Source organism: Gekko japonicus, unplaced genomic scaffold (assembly GCF_001447785.1).
Source record: "Gekko japonicus isolate JY-2015 unplaced genomic scaffold, Gekko_japonicus_V1.1 scaffold661, whole genome shotgun sequence".
NCBI lineage: Eukaryota > Metazoa > Chordata > Lepidosauria > Squamata > Gekkonidae > Gekko > Gekko japonicus.
Window position 1 is genome coordinate 449,459 of NW_015173694.1, and position 21,387 is coordinate 470,845.

The following is a 21,387-nucleotide window of genomic DNA, read 5'->3' on the forward strand; positions in this document are numbered from 1 at the left end:
ATCACAGATGTGCCCCAGAGACAAAGCATGACAGACGTTCTCCAACACAGTGGTAGGTGGGCCCATCCAAGTGCACTCAGGAATTCATTCAGTCTGAGTTTCCTGAGCATCTGCTAAACATCCATCTGTAAGCAGATCTGAAGTTAAGTGACCTCCAAAGCCTTGCAATTCTGCAATGACATATTTGTGTATCCTGGACACCATGGGCCCCAGCATAACAGTGCGACCCTAAGAAGACTAATACTTGTCTAAGCCCAGTGACTTAAATAGGCTTAGAATGTTGTAACTGTGCTTAGGGTTGCACTGTAAATCATGCAACTTCCCATGCTACTAAGTGTCTGCAAGAGAGAAGACTGGAGCCAAGGAACAGGCACCCAGGGACTTTGCATTCCCCATGAATGCAGGCAACATGGTGCTACAAACAAGGTAATGAGAATAAGAAGCAATGGGTGGGGGTGTGGCCTAGTATGCTAATGAGCTGTGCTATCAGGGGTGTGGCCTAATATGCTACTGAGTTCCTGCTGTTGGGTATGGCCTATTATGCTAATGAGTTCCTGCTCCCCAGTATCTGTATAGCGAACATGCACTGCAGCTTCCAAGGCCTCTGTCCCCACTGCAGTGTGCCCTGCCCCCCCACCCCAGTCCTCCTTGCTCTGTTGAGCTGCACAAAAATGTACACATGATAGTGGCACTGACTGGGGCAATGATAGATTGGTTTCAGATTGGGCCAGTCACCAGCCCAATCATTTCTAAGCAGAAATGGGGACGCGGGAGGCAAATGCCTAAAATCAAGCATCTCGAAACCTTCCTGGAAGTCCACCCTGGGGTTCCCTCGCCATAGGCGTAATCTTCGTGGGGGCGGCGGGGCTTTAGCCCCCGCCGAAATTTTCAGGAAAGTGCTCAGCCTCCCCCGGGAGCCACCCTTGCTCCTAGCACAGCAATGCCTCTGGCCCAGCCCCAGCCCCCCCCGGGAAATGGGAAAGTCTACACCCTTGCCCTCGACTACTAGACTGGCAACCCTCACAGCCAAAGAGTTCCTATGCTATAGGATGCCTCTCTGCTATGGGATAGATAAACCAACAGCTCTGACTGGCCACCTTTCCATGTAGGAACTGTGCTTAAAAAGCAGCTATCAGGCCATGCCATCTCTGCCTCTTAACGGCTGTGTCAATGCACTTGTTGATTTGCAGTGTGTGGGGAGAACTATCCATATGTTTTTTGTTATCTTGTCAAATTACCCCCGGGGGTCAATTTACATCAGGAAACGAACCTGGGGAGAAAGGGTTAAACCCCTGCCCCGAGCACTGCATTCCCAATCCAATTTCCCCTCCTTCGCCAGCTTCTATTAATAGAAGGTTTAAAAGACGGGCAATCAATGTCTCCACTAGTTGCGCCCTTAGAGGACGCACAGATGTCGGTGCATATGGCTTCCCGAAACATTATACACACTTCAGTTATGGAGAAATTGGTAACATCTTCAGCCTTGTGCCTGGCCTGCTATGAATACGCAGTTAGGAACTTACTGTTTACATACAGGCCTCTAAAGAGGCAATTTTAAGGGGACCCACAATCAAACTGTAACCAGCTGTCATTCCTACTACAGAAAGCAGCTTCGTCCTTTGTATTATGTACCTGAGCAAAGACACAACAGCAGTGTTCCCTCTAAGCTGAGTCAGTGTGAGCCAGCTCACAGTTTTTTAGCCTCCGGCTCACACATTTTTGTCTCAGCTCAGGAAGGATGTCTCCAGAGCAAACTAACTTATGCAGCAGTCTAATAGTTCGCTCACAACATTAATGCCAGTAGCTCACAAAATAGAGTTTTTGCTCACAACACTCCACAGCTTAGAGGGAGCCTTGCACAACAGTATAAAATACAGATGCTCTCATCAAGTGAGAAGGCCGCAAAGGCCAAAGCCTGGTCTCTTCTAAGTGGCTGCTTTGAGTTTTTTTTAAAAGGGACGGCCTTTCAAATTCATTTCCCCCTAATTTTTGCATCCTGAGCTCAGAACAAGCATAATATATAAAGACACCTGAGGGTCTTGAGGTTTTTAAAGTTTCAGTAAAATTATTACCAATGGGGTCGTGCAGTACTTCAGAGATGGACTGTACAGTAGTCCAAGCAGACCATCATATGCTTTGTCAGACGGATGCACGATGTGGGCTCTCATCCATGAAAGCTTTGGCTGGAGTAAGTCTTCAAGGTGTCCCCCAAACTCCTGTGTGATGCTTCCCCTTGTCAAGGCCATGTTGCTCTTGTTCTGCTATGACCTTCCATGCAGTGGAGGGCCCACAACACCTCAGACTGGAGGTCACACCACCTGATTCCTCCCCCCTTCCATACCCTCTGCTCTCACATGCTGCCTAAGCAGAGATATTTCATCCTCCATGGCCTCCTGCAGATCCTCCTCAAATAGGCCACTCCCCCAATCTCCTCCCAGGGCCGGCTCCTCCCTTTCACCTTTTTCATCCAACCAGGATAGTACTGTCTGCTTAGACCTGCAGTGGCTCTCCAGGGTCTCTGGCAGTGGACTTTCACATCCGCTACTACCTCATCCTTTAAACTGGAGATGGTGGGACCTTCTGAATGCCAAGGAGATGCTCCACCACTGAGTCACAGCCCCTCCCCAATCTGAAGGACTGCTGCAAGGATAACCAAAGGAGTCAGACAGCAAAACAAAAGGCAGCCAGAGGGAAATGCACCAGGGTTATCCTAGAGAACAGACTGCTAACGGACAATGTACATGGGGCAGCTGCCCCCAAGCAAGGATATCGATTGAGGGAAAGAAGAGGCAAATGAGATGCTAATTTTCTTTGAAGTTTGACTTTTGATTCTTATTATCTAACCGTTCTTGTGCATGGTTCTTTACTAAGTCAGAATACCTGGACTTGAATTATTTAAGCGATGTTAACGATCACCTACAATGTAACAAATTACTCTCTTTTTTATTCAAAGCTATTTTATTGTAAGCATTATATGACCCCCACCTCTTGGGTTTTTAGTGGTTTATCTTTACTTTCTCCCATAGTTTATAGTTTCCCCTTCCCTATTTTTCTCGTAGGTTTTTTAAAATAAAAAAGGACAAGGTACCAACTTCCCAGTGGGGCCTGGAGACCTTCCAGCTGGCTGCCTGTCTCACACCCACCGCAGGCTCCGCCTCCTCAGGGAAGCCACATGACGCGCTGGCTGCACAGCCTGGCCCGGAGCCCTTCGTGCCCCCCCCCCCGCTGCCCCAGACTGCTGGCCTGGTGTCGGAGGGGACTAGGTGGCAGGCGGCAGCCGCCCCCTCTCCCCTCCCACGCCCCAGCGGCCGTGCTTCTCATGTGTGTGTGTGTGCGCGCGCGCGCGCGTGTGGCAGCGGAGGGGAGCGGGGCTCCGTGTGGCGGGTTGCCGCACGGCCACCAGGTGGCTGCATCGGGGCACGGGAGCGAGCGGGAGAGGCAAGGCCGCGCTGCAGACAGCCCCTGCCTGGTGGATGGTGCGAGCTCCCATTTGGCGCTCCACTGCAGCGAGCACAGAGGGCGCCGGAGCCGTACGAGCCATGTCAATTGCCACTCTCCCGCGGCGGGTCTCGCCGCCACCAGCAGCAGCAGCCTCAGATTCTCTCTCTCTCTCTCTCTCTCTCTCTCTCTCTCTCCAGCCTTCCCCCTGCGCTTGGCACGCCCCCTCCGCTCCGCCACCTGCCATCTCCGGCGAGCCTCCCTTTTAAGAGGGTCCAGCGCTTGATCATGATCAAACTCCCCAGAGTGAGGCCCGTCCGGAAGCAGCGGCAACAGTAGTAGAGGCTCCACACACACACACACCACATTGCCATCCCACCCATGCTCCAGTGGCCGTCGGCCAAGGCTAAGCCAGCAGGGGAGGTGCATGAAAAGACAGCCCCTGCCTGGCAGATGGCGCGAGCTCCCGTTTGGCACACCACTGCAGCGAGCACGGAGGGTGCTGGAGTGGTGGGTGAGGCGGCGGTGGCTGTGGCTACTGAAGAGGGCTCGGGAACGCTTGGGCGCTGCAGGGAGGATGCCTCCCCCGCCGCCCCCGCCCCCCTTGACCATCCCCACTGCTTCCGCCGTCACCCCCGCCACCCCCCCAAGCTGGCTCAGAGGGCGGTGGGGGTGAATCAGCGATGGGGGCAGCAGCCTCAGCGATGGGCGCAGCAGCCAGGGTACCAAAGCAGCGAGATGAGTAGCAGCGGCTTTGGGCAGGGACGGTTGGGGCTTTTGGGGGAGGAGCGGGGGGAGGGCGGCAGGGCAGTTGGCGCCCTGTTCGAAGCTCCGCCCTAGGCCAGAGACTAGCTGGCCTAGTGATAGAGCCGGCCCTGATTGGAATAGGGTCTGAAATCTCAGAGCCGCTTAGCCTAGGAAGGATGTAGAATCTTCTTCTTTCTTAAGGGCAAGTCAGAACGACACATGTTGCAGAGGTTCCTAAACAGCTTTTTTTTTGTCAGAAGGCCAATAACAGGAAATCAAGTTCCTACTTTTATGATGTGGATATGTTGTTAGCTGTAGTTCTACCTATGACTGTAAATAAGTTCAGTTGACTCATCGTTCTTTAATAACTTAGTAATCCTCGTGTATACTTTAGTATTTAGCGTATTTCAGTGTTTTGATTTCTAACTTTTGACGTGCCTTGTTTTTAAACTTTTATTGTACAATTTTTCTCTGTTTCAATTAAGTGTATAGAATCTGGGGAGGGGGGAATTCTCTGACTGTAAGGTCACTTTCAGAATCTTTGCACTCCTGGGACTTCATATCCCCACCATCCTTCCTTTTACCCCAACATGGCTCGTTTTCCTTGTCACGAGCCACCTTCCCCATGTGACTCTCACCACCCCCCAAGTGGTGGCCAGCTGTACTCCTCAGATTGCAAGATTCAACAACGCTGCATGCTCCCTCCAGCTTCAAGCTCGGGTCCTTCAAGCCATCACTATTAAAAGTCATCAACAAAACCCGCTAAAATTCAGATGGGCCACAAATGCGAGTGCCTGGGGGGCAGGGGGAAAATAAAGAGAAAAGACGTGCAGTGACTTACAGAGTGGTTTTGTTGCACTTCTGGTGTTGTGCAGAGCACCGATGGTCCTCCTGTACATCAGACGCCTAAGTACAAAAATAATAGTTATCATTCAGAGGTGGGGGAACTATAAAGAATCAGACAGCAGTGCAGACAGACCGGGGGACGAGAGTCGGTGCTTCCAGCTAAATGGAGAGCAGAGTGATGTATTTCTACAGAGACAGGTGCTGACAGGCAAGCCCTGCGTTCTGGAAGTCTTTGCCCCAGAACCTGGAGAGTACAAGGATTGTTTGTACTTGCTAGGAGATGAGCAGAATGTTTTTCGTATGTGCCAAAATGCACACTTTTCTGTTCTTTATATGATCCAGGGATATATGTAAAATATTTATAAGCCTACCTTCTCCTGGATAACTGAGATCCAAAGCAGGTATCGGCAATTAAAAAACAGTACCTCCAAAAACCACATTCATTCTAAAATCGACAAAAAAAATACCATGGAGAAAGGCTTTAAGAAGAAGAGGTGGTTTTATACCCCTGCCCTTCACTGCCCGAAGGCTTACAATTTCCTTCCCTTCCTCTCCCCACAACAGACACCCTGTGAGGTAGGTGGGGCTGAGAGAGCTCTGAGAGAACTGTGACTGACCAACGGTCACCCAGCTGGCTTCATATGGAGGAGTGGGGAATCAACCCCAGTTCTCCAGGTTAGAGTCCTGCCACTCTTAACCACGACACCAAACTGGCTACAAGGCACCACGAAGCAAACAACTGAAGGAGCCAAAGAAGAATGTGGTGGTGGAAAGTGCCGTCAAGTTGCAGCCAACTTGTGGAGACCCCATAGAATTTTCGAGGCAAGAGACATGACATGTGGTTTGCCACTGCCTGCCTCTGCGCAGCTACCCTGGACTCCTTGGTGGTCTCCCATCCAAGTACTAACCAGGGCCAACCCTGCTTAGCTTCCAAGGTCTGACGAGACTGGGCTAGCCTGGGCCACCAAAGTCATGGCAAAGGATGCTACAGTGACCTTATTAAAACTAAGCGGGGGTAGGTCTTATCAGTGCTTGGATGGGACGCCTTCTGGGAACTGAATGGAAGTCACCTTGAGTTCCATGATGGACCACTGCAAGGTCACCTGGTTTGGGGGGCTGAGACAGTCTTACTTGTACTGGAGAACCACTTCTGGATAGAGGTAACTTGTCTTTACCAGTTCTGCTGCATCTGCCCACGGCCCACAGTGATCCCTCCATTTTTACTAAATTGTTTAGAATATGAGTAGGTTATTAAGGGGATGGACCGTCAGTAGGGCTGCCAAGTCCCCCCCGGGGGGCGGATTTCCCCCCGCTTTGGAGGCCCGATTTCTGCCCCCGCGGAATCGGGCCCCGGGGGAAACCCCACCCCGCATGCACGTCACAGGGAAGTGACGTCATGACGCCGGGCATGCTGGGGGCAAGGCCACAGCCATTTGAGGGGAAAAGTTGAGCCCTGCCCCCAGCGTGCCCGGTGTCATGACGTCACTTCCCTGTGACGTGCATGCGGCGCGTGTGCACTCTGCGCGTGCACGCACGCTCCGGGAGCCACCCCAGAGTTCCCCGCCGGCAAGGTAAGTCCGATTTGGCAACCCTAACCGTCAGTGGTTTGTGTCTTTTTTTAAAAAAAATCTGGGGAGACACAAAGAGTTTCTATTGGAGAGGTGGCATCATCCGTTTGGGATCTGACCTGTAGAGTGTTGCAGGAGTCAATTCAGCTGTCCTTGACCAGTATTCGGCTGTCCTCAACCACAGCCACGGCTTTTTCAGCCCTGACTCTGACATGGTGGAACTCTCTATCGAGTGAGACTCAGGCCCTGCGGAATCTGATACAGTTTCACAGGGCTTGCAAGACTGTTCCGCCAGGCCTATGGTCCCCATCTTGCCTGACTTCCTTTCCCTTCCTCTCCCCTGTTTTTCCCATTTCCTGTTTCCTTTCCCTTGCTCGTTATTCCCTATTCACCTAATTACAGGTATCTGTCCCTCTTCAGAGAAAGGGCACTGTATTGTGCTTCCCTTTTATGTGCCGTCTTATTGGTCGCAAGTATTATTGCAAGGGTTGTTTTAATAGTTTAAATTTATGAATACTGTTGTTACCTGCTCTGAGCCCTGTTGTAGGGGGGAGGGAGGGCTATAAATCTAGTAAATAAAGAAATGTTGCGGACAATGTACTTCAGTACTCATGCTGAGTCACAAAATGAGATCATCCTATACTTGGGGGCTGGGTATCACCAATATCTTCATGATACTCTGCCCTAAAGTTCTTTCTCTGAATCCCCAGACACTGCTGCATCGATGCTGAATCACATCTTGAGGCTACGGGTCAAGCAGCCAAGGCAGAACAAGCTGGTAAGTAATCAAGACAAGACGGAGGTGAGGATGGATCAAGAACTGCAATTTCCAAACCGCCTTCAACACATGCGCTGCTTTATACTGAATCAGAACACTGGCCTATCAAGGTCAGTTCTCAACCATGGATCCCCAGGATCTCAGCTACTGGTCTTTCACATCATCTAGTGCCAGATAATGAAACTGAAGCTCAAATACTTTGGCGTCCAAATGAGAAGGGAGCACTCACTGGAGAAGACCCTGATGCTGGGAAAGATTGAAGGTCAAAGAAGACGGGGATGGCAAAGGATGAGATGGTTAGACAGTGTCATCGATGCAACGAACATGAAGTTGAGCAAACTTCAGAGGACGGCGGAAGACAGGAAGGCCTGGCGTGATCTGGTCCATGGGGTCGCGAAGAGTCGGACTCGACTGTGCGACTGAACAACAACAAAGTGCCTGAACAGTTTAACTGGAGATGCCGGGGACTGAACCTGGGACCTTCTGCATGTAGAACAGATGCTCTACCATTGAGTCACACAGCCCTGCTCCAAAAGCAGCTCCGTTTAGAGCACACTGCTGTAATCTAATCAGGCCTTGATAAGGTGTAATCCTAAACAGAGCCACACCCTTCTGAGCCCACCAACGTCAATGGACTTAGAAGGGTGCAACTCTGTGTAGGACTGCATCGTCAGCCATCCCTCGCTGGAGATCTTTCTGCCATTAAGCATTCTGTGAACAGACATGGAACTGGCTTGGTCCATCAGGGTCTACTCAGACTGGCAGCAGCTCTCCAGGGTTTCACATAAACGTTTTTCCACATTGCCTGTTACTTCATCCTTTTAAATGGAAATGCCAGGAATTGAACCCGGGACCTTCTGCATGACAAGGGCATGCTCTATCACTGAGCCACGCCCCCCAACATGTGCATGTTGTACAGTTAAAATGTCCCACTCTTCCATTACAAAAAAATATGGTCCTTCCTTTGATGGGGACACAGCTGCCACAATTCCAATTACTGGAACTTTTCCGTAAGTCAAACCAGGAATTCAGGTATGAGACCTACATTCACTCAAAATAAATCATGCACACAGCCAGTGCATCAATGTGTTTGTTCAGGGCCCAGAGAAGGAAGGTGGTGTTTCTTTGGAAAGAAACTGCTCTTGCAGCTTAACTGGGGAGAAAAACCAAGGAGGGATTATTTTCCTCCTTCCCCCTTTTAACAGGAAAGCCACACATACAAAATGGAGAAGATTAAGCTGTCTGCAACACTACACCATTTTCTTTCCCTGCTTCTGTTTCTCATGAGTGTATTAACGTTTACTTGCTCCCGACCAGATTCTGGCTGCGGGAGTTGTCCGAAGATGAATATTCAAACGAAAGGTTGCGATTAAGGGCGGAAGGCAAGCAACCTGCAAGATGCAGAGCATTCATTTCTATTACCATCGATTTGTTCCCTCCTGGGCAAAAAATCAATTTTTAGGAAAAAGAAAAATGTGCAGCGGCAAAGCTTTTCAGAGGAGGCCAAGTCTGCTGTCTACATCCTTGTGTGGTTGCCGAGGCTGACCAGAAAATTGGGGTCTAGATGTTAAGGGTGTAAAATTTTGCTGGGGCCAACAGCTCCCAACTCATTTGAGCTGGCAGGACTCATCTCACACACATTTTTTTTAATCTTGCCCTTCCCCTAAGGAGCTCAGGGTGGCGTGTGCGATTCTTGCCTCAGTCCTCTGAGGTACACGAAAGCTGAGGGACAATTTCCACATTATGGAGTACACAGATTAGGTCCAGGCCACACAAACTGTGTGATGTATTACAGTCACACAAGAGTTCCTCAGTTCCCATAACAGCAGGCCCCAATTCAGATCACGTGTGTGGAAAAGGGGCTTCACCTCCCCGCCCCCTGCAACACTTTCCTCACAGTCCTGGGAAAGTGCCACTATTTGGCCCACTGGAGAAACCCACAAGTTTTCACAGGGGTTTTCCCAATGGGCCAAACGGGTTTTGAAAATTTCATTTATTTATTTTACTTTATTTATATCCCGCCTTTCTCCACAATGGGGACCCAAAGCAGCTTATGCTATTCTCCTCCATTTTATCCTCACAACAACCCTGTGAGGTAGGTTAGGCCATGTGACTGGCTCAAGATCACCCAGCAAGCTTCCATGGCAAAGTGGGGATTCAAACCTGGGTTTCCCAGATCATAATCTGGCACGTTAACTGCTACACCCTCCTGCTGCAGGTCAAGAAAATGGTGCAGGGAAGGGGAAGGAGGAAGCCCCTTCTCCAGGCACACTGCAGTCTCTAATTCAGCACCATACACAGAGGGATTGAGAAACTCACATGTGATAGTTACACAAGGTAGGGAACGCAGACCCAGCCTCTATACATCACACATAATCATCAGAACTCCAGGGTCTTAGGCAGAGGTCTTTCACATCACCTACTATCTGGTCCATTCAACTGGAGATACCAGGAATTGAACCTGGGACCTTCTGCATGGAAAGCAGATGTTCTATTGCTCAGCCACAGTCCCTCCATAACATGGAAACCATCCAGAAACAGAAAAAGAGGGACCTAACATTACTAGACTCAAATGCAGAATTCAGTATCAAGAATAAGATTTGCCATCATGAAATAATTTTAAAGGAAAATTTCTAGAACTTCCATAGGTAGCTGATCAACAACACACACACCCATCTTCCCAGTACTAATGTCTGCTTTTAGTCAGCCACACCAACTGTTATCACCCCCCAAAAAAATATTTTAAAGCCTGAATCCAGGAAGCAAAACACATTTTGAACCATAAACATATAGAACTGTACTTTGGCCCCGGTCACACGGGAGGCTTTGATCCGCAAGAGGGACGGATCGGGGGCGCATCAAGTGGGCGCGATCACACCGCAACATCTGGGAAGCGGCACGCACCTGTCCCCGATCCGTCTCTTCCAGCCGAAGATGCGGATTAAAAAAACCCCTAGAAAACACTAGTACTTACCAGAAAATCCGCTGCAGGGATGGCCGTCTGATCGCCAGAGCACCCGTCTCTCCCGTAGCCCGTCTCTCTGAACTGCGCATGGACACGCATGCGCAGTGGGCTTGCCTTGCTCTCCAGTCTGTGGCTTCCTCCTGGCATCTGATCATGCCAGGGAGGACCTGCGTGGCAGCTGGGGGGATCTGTCTGATCCCGCCGCTGCGCTTCTCTTTTGATGCGGGCTCAAAAAAGCCGCACTTTAGCCATGCCTTTTCCCCCAGTGTGACCGGGGCCATAGTAGGCCTAATAATCTAGGTACCAGAAGAGATGTTTCTGTGGTATAGAGGGGGTTTTGACACATTGAGCTGGACCCTACTGCTTTTTCTGGTTGTGAAAGAAAGAGATGTGGCATAGTGGTTAGAATGTTAGACTAGGATCTGAAAGACACAGGTTCAAATCCCCCCTCGACCATGGAAGCTCGCTGAGTGATCTTCGGTCTATCAGCCTCTCACAGGTTGGTACTTGAAAGAATAAAATGGAGGAAGGAGAGCAATGTTGTAAGCTGCCCTGGGTCCCCAATATGGAGAAAGGTAGGGTATAAATGAAGTAAATAAATAAATTTTCACATCCAAAATGATTACACCAGGAAGTGTAGAATCCCTGTTTTCAGAAGCCATACCGGGGGGGGGGGGCTGCAGTGAGGAGTGAAACTGGGTAATGTTGGATGGAAAGCTGATAAGATCCATCCCACAGTCTACTGAACACTGCAGTGGACGAAAAGCAGAACCTAGCATTTAGCCTGCCATTTGTGAGATTCAAATGGAGGTTTGCTGTAATTAACAGAAAAGGTTTGTTCCAATCAATCCATGATGCATTCAGCTCCCAGAACAGTACATCGCATGCATGTTGAGGAGCTCTTCCTAACAGAACTCCATTTGGATTTCCCTGGCCAGCCACACAGAGGTGGCAGTGACCGTGAAAACAGACCCTTTTAGATATCTCCTTTCTCCTTAACCCCCCAAACACACAACCCTGTTTGAGTCTAAATTTTAAGAACCCGGACTGAATGAAACATCTCAGTAACTAAATGAAACAAAGAAGGCAAGCACTAGGATTAACATCTGCCTGGAATTCCCAGACTTCCTATGTCTTTGGCCTGGTAGCATTGCCTTAAACAGCAAGGGAAGATCATTCTGCACAAGCTCAGAGGCAATCTTGTCACTGAGCAGGATAAATACCCAAGCAAATGAGTAAATAAGCAAGGATACAGGAGGAATCATAGAATCATAGAGCTGGAAGGGACCTCCAGGGTCATCTAGTCCAACCTCCTGTACAATGCAGGGAATTCACAAATATCTCCCACACACACACACAGCCAGTGACCCCTGTTCCATCAGGCAAGCCGCAGCTCCAAAATACAAGGCCTTGCCCAAAATTCATTCAAGGTGTGTTTGTTCTCCTGTCCAAGCCACAAAAGTGACCTGGTCGTACATATTTAACTGGATGATGCTATGTAATCCCTGAATGGGAACAATGCTCAGGGATAACTAAATGCCATTGTCCATTTGCATAGAACAGAAGTTACAGACCCTGAAATGATATCTGGGGGAAATGAAGAACACATCTAAAGGCTGCCCAGTCCAATCCCTTGCTATATAGGCAAAATCATCTACCAACCTACATAATCCAGACTGCAATGTGAGAGACACAGGCACACCACAGAAAAGATGCCTGCTGAGCAAAAAGAGATGGCTCAGACAAGTGAGCCAAGTCACACAAAGCAAGGAAATGCAAAAAAAGAAAAAGAAAAGCAATACACACATTGACAATCACTGGTCAAATGTTATCCTTGCCATATATCTGGCAATCGAATGAAAGTGAGACAGACTACCCAATGCAACTGTTGTTGGGGCACAAGTCTCCAACATTCTCTTTCAAGACATGGCAGTCCCTGCAAACCAAACAATCTTTGGGCAAGTATATCTGGGCGGGAAGCATTTAGAAAGACTGAAGGCTGCCAGACTGAAACTAGACAGATCCACACAAAGCCATAATTATACAACTGACATTTCCAGTGCAATCCTTGGCAGAGTTATTTCAAATTGAATCTATTTGTTTCAATGGATCTATACTATGGTAACTCTACCAAGGACTGCATTATTCAGCCCTTTATACAGAAGACCGATCCGTATGTTTATAAGGTGAATTCCGCATGCAGTAAAATGGGCCCAAGTGGAAAATGGTATGTGGACGCTTCAAACACTTGAATGGGACCCAAAAGAGGAACCAAATACAATATTCAGATTGCTGTTTATTTCTGTTTATACAGAAGATATATAGACTCATCTTAAAAGTAGAATCACTGTACTGCAAAGAAACTGAGACCACGATAACCCAACTCAAACTGGTTTGAACAAGTCTGTATTGCTTAACAATACATTAAAATTCACAAAACAAAGATTAGAAATAGTCTTTCTCCTAAGCACAGTCTGGCCTCATCCATGGTCTCCACTATTAACCAAGCACAGAACCAGAACTGGCATCCCCCACGCACCCCCCCACCCACCACCCACCCCAAGTCCTCCAACTAACCTTTCCTGGAACTGCTTTGAGGGGATCAGCCCTGCCCGAAGGTTCGTGTCACCCACACGCTTGGCCTGCCACCACGTCGGGTCATCCTGGCTCACCACTTCCAAGATCTGTCGCCTCTGAAATGGCAGCCCAGCTTCCTGGCAAGGGATGGCTTTGTCCTCTTTGGGGTTGTAGGAGAAAAGGGCTCTCATGAACACCTGGATGGAGAACAATCCTGCAGTTATTCTATGGTGCGTGACACAGACACACGGTTGGATGCAGCCAACTTCTTCAATAAATCACACTCGATTCCTCTCTTTATTACAGCCCCCGTCATGCATTACTTTTGTTCACGCCAGTCCCCTGATCGCCAGCATATTTGGTTTCTCCCGTTTTCATCAGCAGAAAAGCTGGCTGGATCCAACCCACGCAATTATATACGGGCCACAGAATTCACCAGCCTGAATTAGAAGCCTCCTTGAGATTTTGTATCCCTCAACAAACAGAAATTAAATTAAAGCAGAAGTTGCCGAAAATGATGCGAGGCAGGGAGGAAATCCACGGCTGGTTCTTTGCCGTTTAAAAAGCACTTGGTTTGCAAACCAAGGAAGCGTTTAGCAGTGTCAGATTTTTAAAAAAAAATCAAAAGAAAAACTGAAAAAAGGAAACGCATGTAATATTTAAATTTAAACACACACAAAAAAAAAAATTGGGAGGGGCATCTGAAACAGTACAAATACCTGACTGCCTTTTTCTAGACTATCCAGAATATGAAGTTTCACAGATTGAAAGCAAAGTCATCTTATATAAAAAATACACACACACACACAGAGCTCTTCATATCTGGCTTACCCTGCAAGACTAACATGCAGTTAACACTTGCTTTTACTAAAGCAGACATGAACACATGAAACTGCTTTATAGTGAATCGGACCCCTGGTCCATCAAAGTCAGTACTGTCTACTCAGACTCTCCAGGGTCTCGGGAAGAGGTCTTTCACATCAACCTCCTGCCAGATCCTTTCAACTGGAGCTGCTGGCGATTGAACCTGGGACCTTCTGCATGCCAAGCAGATGCTCTACCACTAAGCCACTGAGAGCAACCCAAAGCAAAAGTCAGTCCCATTTTTATGTAATGAGGCTTACTCCCAGGATTGCAGCCTGCATAGATAAGCCCTTGGTGAAGGAGACTGTGTCACAAAAGTATCTAGTTTCATTCTAAATGATCGGTTGTCCGTGATTTCCCAATGCAAAATCTGGCATCTCTGTTGAAACAGCAGGGCGGTGGTTTCATTGGCTCAATTGACTGGCTATTCTTTAGAAAGCATGCATGCATATGGGTGCAGCTGCATCCAGAAGATACTGGGCTCCTTTCCACTTAATGGAAGAACAGACAAAAAGCCAAGCACTCCCTTCCCTTTGCAATAAATACAAACAGGCTACTTTCCCACCAACGGCGTTATTCTACTTTGGAACTGATGGAATCAGCATGCTTGTTGCTGATTCACTTGAGCACACGATAGCTGCCTTATCAGATCACTGGTCTATCAAGGTCAATACTGTCTGTTCTGACCGGCAGCGACTCTCCAGGGATTCAGGCAGAGGTCTTCCACGCCACCAAATGCCTGATCCCTTTAGACGGAGATGCCAGAGATTGGGACCTTCTGCATGCAAAGCAGATTCTCTGCCACTGAACCATGGCCCCAACTCAGCACATGAAGCTGCCTCATACTGAATCAGACACTTGGTCTGTCAAAGCCAGACTTGTCTACTCTGACTGGAAATGACTCTCCAAGGTCTGGGGCAGAGATCTTTCACATCACCTACTATCCAGCCCTTTTAACTGAAGATTCCAGGGATTGAACTTGCGACCTTGTAGTGTATCAGGCCCCGACAGGGCCGGGCATGCCTGGACTTGCCCAGGCACAAACACCTCAAGCTTCATGCCAAAAGACAAAGGGCCAGTAGGATCCTAGCCAGGCCCAATGAAAGGGCTAGGTCCCAGGCCAAGAGGCCAATAGGTCTCTTGGTCACTGTAAATAGCCTATCGGGAGTGGGGTGTGTGTTGGTGGTGGGTTTCTCTGAGGGAATATAAGCCGGCCTGCGAGCCGGTTGGGTGTCTTTGTTCCTGACTAAATAAAGGTATGCTTAGCTGAAATCACTCTCCGTATGCATACTTTTCAGACCTTCCGCATGCAAAGCAGATGCTCCACCTCTTGACCCACAGCCCCTCCCCTAAATGTCACATGAAGCTCCCTTCTAACAAGTCAGACCATTGGTCAATCAAGATCAGTATTGTCTGCTCTGATTGGCAGCAGCTCCCCAAGGTCTCGGGAAGAAATCTTTCACATCACCTACTACCTGACCCTTTTAACTGGAGGTGCTAGGGATTGAACCTGGGACCTTCTGCATACCAAGCGGCTGTTTCTCACACTGAGCCACAGCCCCTTCCCCCCAAAAAACAGTCTATCCCAGCTTTTTCCAACATGGGATCCAAAACATGGGATCACATACCCTAATAATCACATACATCTATAAAACACAAACAGAACAATTTAAAATCAAGCCAGAAGCAGCAAGACAGAGCAGTGATTCTGGGACATGCAGGCTAGGAAAGGAAGCGTGTGGAAGGGTCTGCCCCCCAAAACACGCCGACACGGCAGAATTTGCCTGGCACAGAAAAGTCACTAGAGAAGGTGCCAAGTTGTTTCCTTGTCAGGGCCGGTCTAATCTCAGAAGACAGGGGCAGCAAACGAAGGGACTCGGAAGATGATGAACTTTATGGCTTGCTTCCGGGGGACTAGCGTTGCATGAGGCAGATAAAGGATTTCCATTACAATTTTCTCATCCCCCTGCCAAAGCTGTCAGGTTTCTTTGGGAGAAACCATGACAGTTAATCTCTCTGAAAGCAGTTTAAGCTTGTCATGTAAATGTGGCCCTGAACTGAAAACCACTACAGTTTCCCACAGATTCCCACAGACTCAGAACGCAGATCCCAGCTCGGAGTCCTTCTAACAGACCAGAGCATTTCCTTATTTCGGCAAGTTCTCTTACCTTGCTTTCCTTCAGGCGATCTTCTTCTTTGACAGCGGGAATTATTTTCAACGTTATCGATCCCTGGGACTGAGCCTGAGAGAAAGAACATGGAGGGGTTTTTTTTGTGGGTATGTGTGTGTGTAAAAAAGGCTGCATCTGCAAAAAACTGCTTTGGCTCAGTTATGATATGAGCATAAAACCTCCCTGCCTTCTAGATCTCACATAGGCCGCTGCGCTCAGAAGACTGGCAGAAGAAAATGGAGGGAAGGAATAACGAATGTCGGCAATGTTCCTCTCTGTGGAGATCATTAGCAAAAAGACCGAAACTTTGTGCGAGAACTGAACATAGAGATGCCAAAGGTAACCAACAGCGGGCTGGATCACGTAAACATATAAAGATGCCTTCTGCCGAGTCAGACCAATTGCCTATCAACCTCATTACTGCCAGCTCTGACTAGCTCTCCAGGATCTCAGACAGAAGTCTTTCACATCACCAGTTAGCCAGTTCGTTTAACATGGGATGCTGGGGACTGAACCTGAGACCTTCTCCGTGCAAAGCAGAGGCTCTGCCAACTGAGGCAAGCCCCAATCCACAGTGCCCTTCTGCATGTGGAAAGGCCCTTTTACATCTAGCACTGAGGGGGAAGGGAAACCAGATTTGTTCTGCTTGTACAAAAGGTTATGGACCGTCTTGCAGAAGCCCGAGAACTAGGGTTGCCAACTTCCAAGTGGGGCCTGGAGATTTCCCACTATTACAACCAGGGGTCATTTCCTGCAGAGGCGCACAGGAGCGGAGCTCCGGCAGTAAAGAGCCCGGGCACATGCAACAAGTCCCACCCCCTGCTCCCAGCAGCCCTCAGTCAGAGCAAGAAGCAGCCAGGTAAGCTGCAGAGCCCCCCACCGCCACCCAAAACAGTCCGGCGGCACCTTTAAGTCCAAGTTTTATTCAGGTACAAGCTCTCCCTCCTCTGCGAGGACAGATCTGCATGTCCCCCCCCCAATAGCTAGCAGTCCAAAACAGTCCAGTGGAGCCTGAGCGGTGGGTGTTGCCTTCTGATACACTTCCGGTGATGTCAGGGGGTGTGGCACTTGCAAATAAGTTATGCTAATTAGCTCCTGTACCTCTTTTTCTACGAAATGACCCCTGATTACAACTGATTTCCAGAAGACAGAGATCAGTTCTCCGGAGGAAATGGCTGCTTTGGAGGGTGGAATCTGTGGCCCTGTACCCTGTTGAAGTCCCTCCCCTCCCCAAACCTCGCCCTCCTCAGGTTCCATCCCCAAAATCTCCAGGTATTTCCCCACCCAGAGCTGGCAATCCTACTAAGAACTGCAAAAAAACCCTGCCCCCTAAACATCCATTCTATCAAGATGTGAACTCAATTGCATTTGCAGAACTGCACTGCGGCTATTTTCATTCTCTCTCTGAAAAGAGGAGGAAGGGGGAAAAAACATTATAGCCAGTGTGATACAGCTGACACAATGTTGGCATGGAATGAGGGAGACCCGGATTCAAATCCCCACTCAAGACACAAAGTAAACTGCACGGCCCTGCACAAGTCAACTCTCCATCGAGCTTTCAAGATAAAATGAGCCAGCCCTGTATAGATTACCCTAAGGTTTTTGGAGAAAACAGAGAATATAAATAGGAGGAGAGAAGCCTGCCATCTAAATCTTCCCCAATTTGGAAAGATGGAGCTTTGTTCCAAGAGGTACACCATGAGAACCTCCAATCACCTAATGCCACCAAATTTGATTTCTATTGACTTCTCTGCCCTAGTATATCTACAGAATCGATTTCCATCATTGTTAGTATGAGGATGATTGAATTGCGTATTTTTAATTTTTGCTCTCACAAATGCTGGCTTGCGCGTATTGTGTAATTTGGTCCCGCAATTTCGCATATGCTCAGAAGTTGGCAATGGCTGCAAATAACATTACTCCGAGAATTGCAGCTTTTACTTCTAGTTCCTACTACTCGTTTTAAAAAGTGTGTAGGTGCAGTCTCAGAAGTAGACAGGAAGTAGATGGGCGGGGCCTAAGCAGGATGGGCCGGGTGTCTTTCTGGGAGCATTCCATGTGTTGCAGCTCCCTCTTGGTGGAACGGCCCTGCCTGGCGACTTCAGGAAGGCTCCAGCACTTTTATCATTCTGAAGGATGTTTTAAATGGATTGCTCAGGAGGGCATTTCTATAAAGGGAACAGGGTGGTAGTTGTAATGTCTTGTGAAAAAAAGGGGCAATTTTATTGTGTTCTTTATCACATGTATTTCACTGTTGTTATCTCTCCCTTATTATAAAAGAGTTTTGGGTGCCAGAATTCTAAAATTGGCCCCTTTAGTGTTAGGCCGAAAAAACTGCCACTCGGAAGACACTGGCTGGGTTCATTGGCTGCTTTGTGCAGTCCCGGCCAGCGTTCCAAGGTCATTTACATATGGAAGCTGATTGGACTACACTCCATTCCACACCTCAAACTCACCCCCCCAAGGCAGTTGGAATTTTCAGTTGGGAATGAACCAGCAGTCCATCTAGTCCAGCATTCTGCCACACACAGCAGCCAACCAGTTACTATGGGGGGGTCAACAACTAGACATGGAGGCTAAGACCTTCCCAGGATGTTGCGACTTTGCACTGGTATTCAGAGGTTTGCTGCCTCTGGATGTGGAGGTTCCCCTTAGGGTCACCATGGCTATTAGCCACAGATGGACCCCTTCCCTCCATGAACCCATCGGACCCTCTTTTAAAGCCATCTCTGTGTGTGTCAAATTGCAGCCGTCAAATTGCAGCCAACTTATGGTGACCCCATAGGGCCTTCAAGGCAATAGACATTCAGAGGTGGTTTGCCATTGCCTGCCTCTGCATAGCAACCCTGGAATTCCTTGGAGGTCTCCCGTCCAAGTATTAACCAGGGCTGACCCTGCTTAGCTTCTGAGATCTGATGAGATCCGGCTACCCTGGGCCATCCCGGCCAGAGCTTAAAGCCATCTGTGCTCCTGGTTATCACTATGTCCACCAGCAATGAATTCCACAATGTAAGGACACATTAAGTAATCAATAAATGATAGTAAAATAAACCATACATTCCCTGTGATAAAGGCTTCTGCAGCTCTCATTGCCTCCCCATCTCATGGTTAGCCAAAGCAGAAAAAAACATATGCAAATACTCCAATGCAGTGTGTTCCCTCTAAGCTGAGTTAGTGTGAGCTAGCTCACAGGTTTTTAGCCTCCGGCTCACGCATTTTTGTCTTGGCTCAGGAAAGATGGCTCCAAAGCAAACTAATTTATGCAGCAGCCAAATCGCTTGCTCACAACTTTAATGCCAGTAGCTCACAAAGTAGAATTTTGCTCACAAGACTCCACAGCTTAGAGGGAGCATTACGGACATTTCAATGATTTGAGTAACAACACAAGCATTGCAGAATCCAGTGCTGATTTCGCACTAGAGCTGCCTTGCTGTTGCACCACCGTTTGCCCCGGTTCCATTGGTCAGTTTCACACCCGAAGCCACGTGGCTGATTTTGACCTGCGGCTTCACCCGATTTCCTCCGCAGTTTAGTTGATCCTCAAAAAACAGGATCACGAAACTGCGGGGGAAATCGGGCAAAGCCGCGGGTCAAAATCAGCCGTGCGGCTTCAGGTGTGAAACTGACCAATACAACCGGGGCAAATGGCGGCGCAACAGCGAGGCACCGCTAGTGCAAAATCAGCCCAGGTCTTCTTGGCAAAGAATGTCGGGTTGGGGTAGGATGCCTCTGCAGCAAAGCTACACAACAGCAGTCAAACGGAGTTGCCGTTGCCATTATAAGCTCGCCTCCCACATGGTTGCTCTTTTCCAAAAAGCAGTAGCTATTTTCCATTTACTGCTTAGTCCCTGGAGGAGCATTTTCTCTCCCCCCCCCCAACGCTTTAAGCATTCAAGAACAAACAGCACACTGCTTATAGCATATCGCTGGAGTTTACTAAACAGACCGATGCTGCTGCTGACACTGAAACAGAATCGAAAGAGACAGTTCTCTCTTTTTTTTTGTAACCTGAATCCCAAAAGCGAAGCCGAACTAATCTGCAAAATCCCTGAATGCCAACTTCTGAGTACCTTTGTTGTGAGACTGCCAAGGCAAGGAGAAGCCATTGCTTATGCTTTTCTTCTCCCTTCCACGGCCTAAATACGGATTTCTGTGAAGACGGGGAACACTGCCACCCACATTTCAAACATTAATTGCCCCATCAAAGGATTTCTTTCACTTGATTTCTCATTTCCGAGCCACGTCAGGGAAGATGAAAAGATGCTGCCCCTTCCCAAGATGACAACAGGTTTACTTTTTCTGCTCATTAAGCTACAAGAGCTGAGAGGACCTGTCTCGGTTGTCTATAAAGCATCATGACGATACAACTGTAATAATAATAATAATACTCAACTGGGTCTCGGGCACTTCACAATTACACTGTAGCAACAGTACTCTGCATTTGCGCACCGCTTAAGAGGGCTCAGAGCCTTTCCCGTACATTATCTCGTAAACTTTACGACAGCTCAGTAATGTACCTCATCCATTTTTAATCCACCCTTTCTCCAAGGAGCTCAGAGCAAATATTTGGTTCTCTCCTCCTCCATTTTATCTTCACAACAACCCTATGAGGTAAATTAGGCTAAGAGCTTAGCCTTTTTCAGTTATATTTTGGGCATTCCAAACCTTGCCTGCCAGGAGTGTGAACTATGCACAGTCCTCTTGATACATGCAGTCACCATTTCGTGTGCATAGGGGATGGCCCAAGCTTGCCCAAGCTTGTCAGATCTCAGAACCTAAGCAGGGTTGACCCTGGTTGGTACTTGGATGGGAGACCACTAAGAAGAGAAGAAGAAGAAGAAGAGAAAAGACTGGATTTATACCCCGCCCTTTACTCCCTGAAGCAGTCTCAGAGCGGCTTACAATCTCCTTTCCCTTCCCCTCCCCACAACAGACAGCTCTGAGGGGACTTGTGACTGACCCAAGGTCACACCAGCAGCTGCACGTGGAGGAGCTGGGAATCAAACCCGGTTCTCCCAGATTAGAGTCTGCGCTCCTAACCACTACACCAAAACTGGCTCTCTGAAATCCAGGGTCGCAATGCAGAGGCAGGCAGTGGCAAAGTGCCTCCAGACATCTCTTGCCTTGAAAAGCCTAAGGGTCACCATAAGTCAGCTATGATTTGACGGCACTTTCCACCACCAGGGACTGCACGTACTTTCAACTTTGGTACACAAGACTGGAAACCCGGGTTTATGTGGGTACATGTTTGAACGTACTGGAGCTTGAAAATATGTATTTTGCCCTATCCACACAAAATGACAAGGAAGAAGAAGAGAAGATATTGGATTTATACCCTGCCCTTCCCTCTGTGGGCCAGTCTCCTTTCCCATCCTCTCCTCGCAACAGACACCTTGTGAAGTAGGTGGAGCTGGGAGAGCTCTGAGAGAACCG

The 21,387-nt window shown here is 48.5% G+C and overlaps 1 protein-coding gene across 1 annotated transcript in view; it reads right to left on the reverse strand.

The window, feature by feature from the left end:
- Window positions 1-21,387, reverse strand: part of MPP3 (membrane protein, palmitoylated 3) — a 92,272-nt gene that overhangs the window by 44,518 nt on the left and 26,367 nt on the right. The window contains exons 8-10 of the mRNA XM_015423178.1: window positions 15,952-16,026; window positions 12,920-13,116; window positions 5,027-5,091 (exon numbers count right to left, since the gene is read on the reverse strand). Coding sequence (XP_015278664.1) covers window positions 5,027-5,091; window positions 12,920-13,116; window positions 15,952-16,026 — 337 coding nt within the window. The remainder of the gene's footprint in view (window positions 1-5,026; window positions 5,092-12,919; window positions 13,117-15,951; window positions 16,027-21,387) is intronic.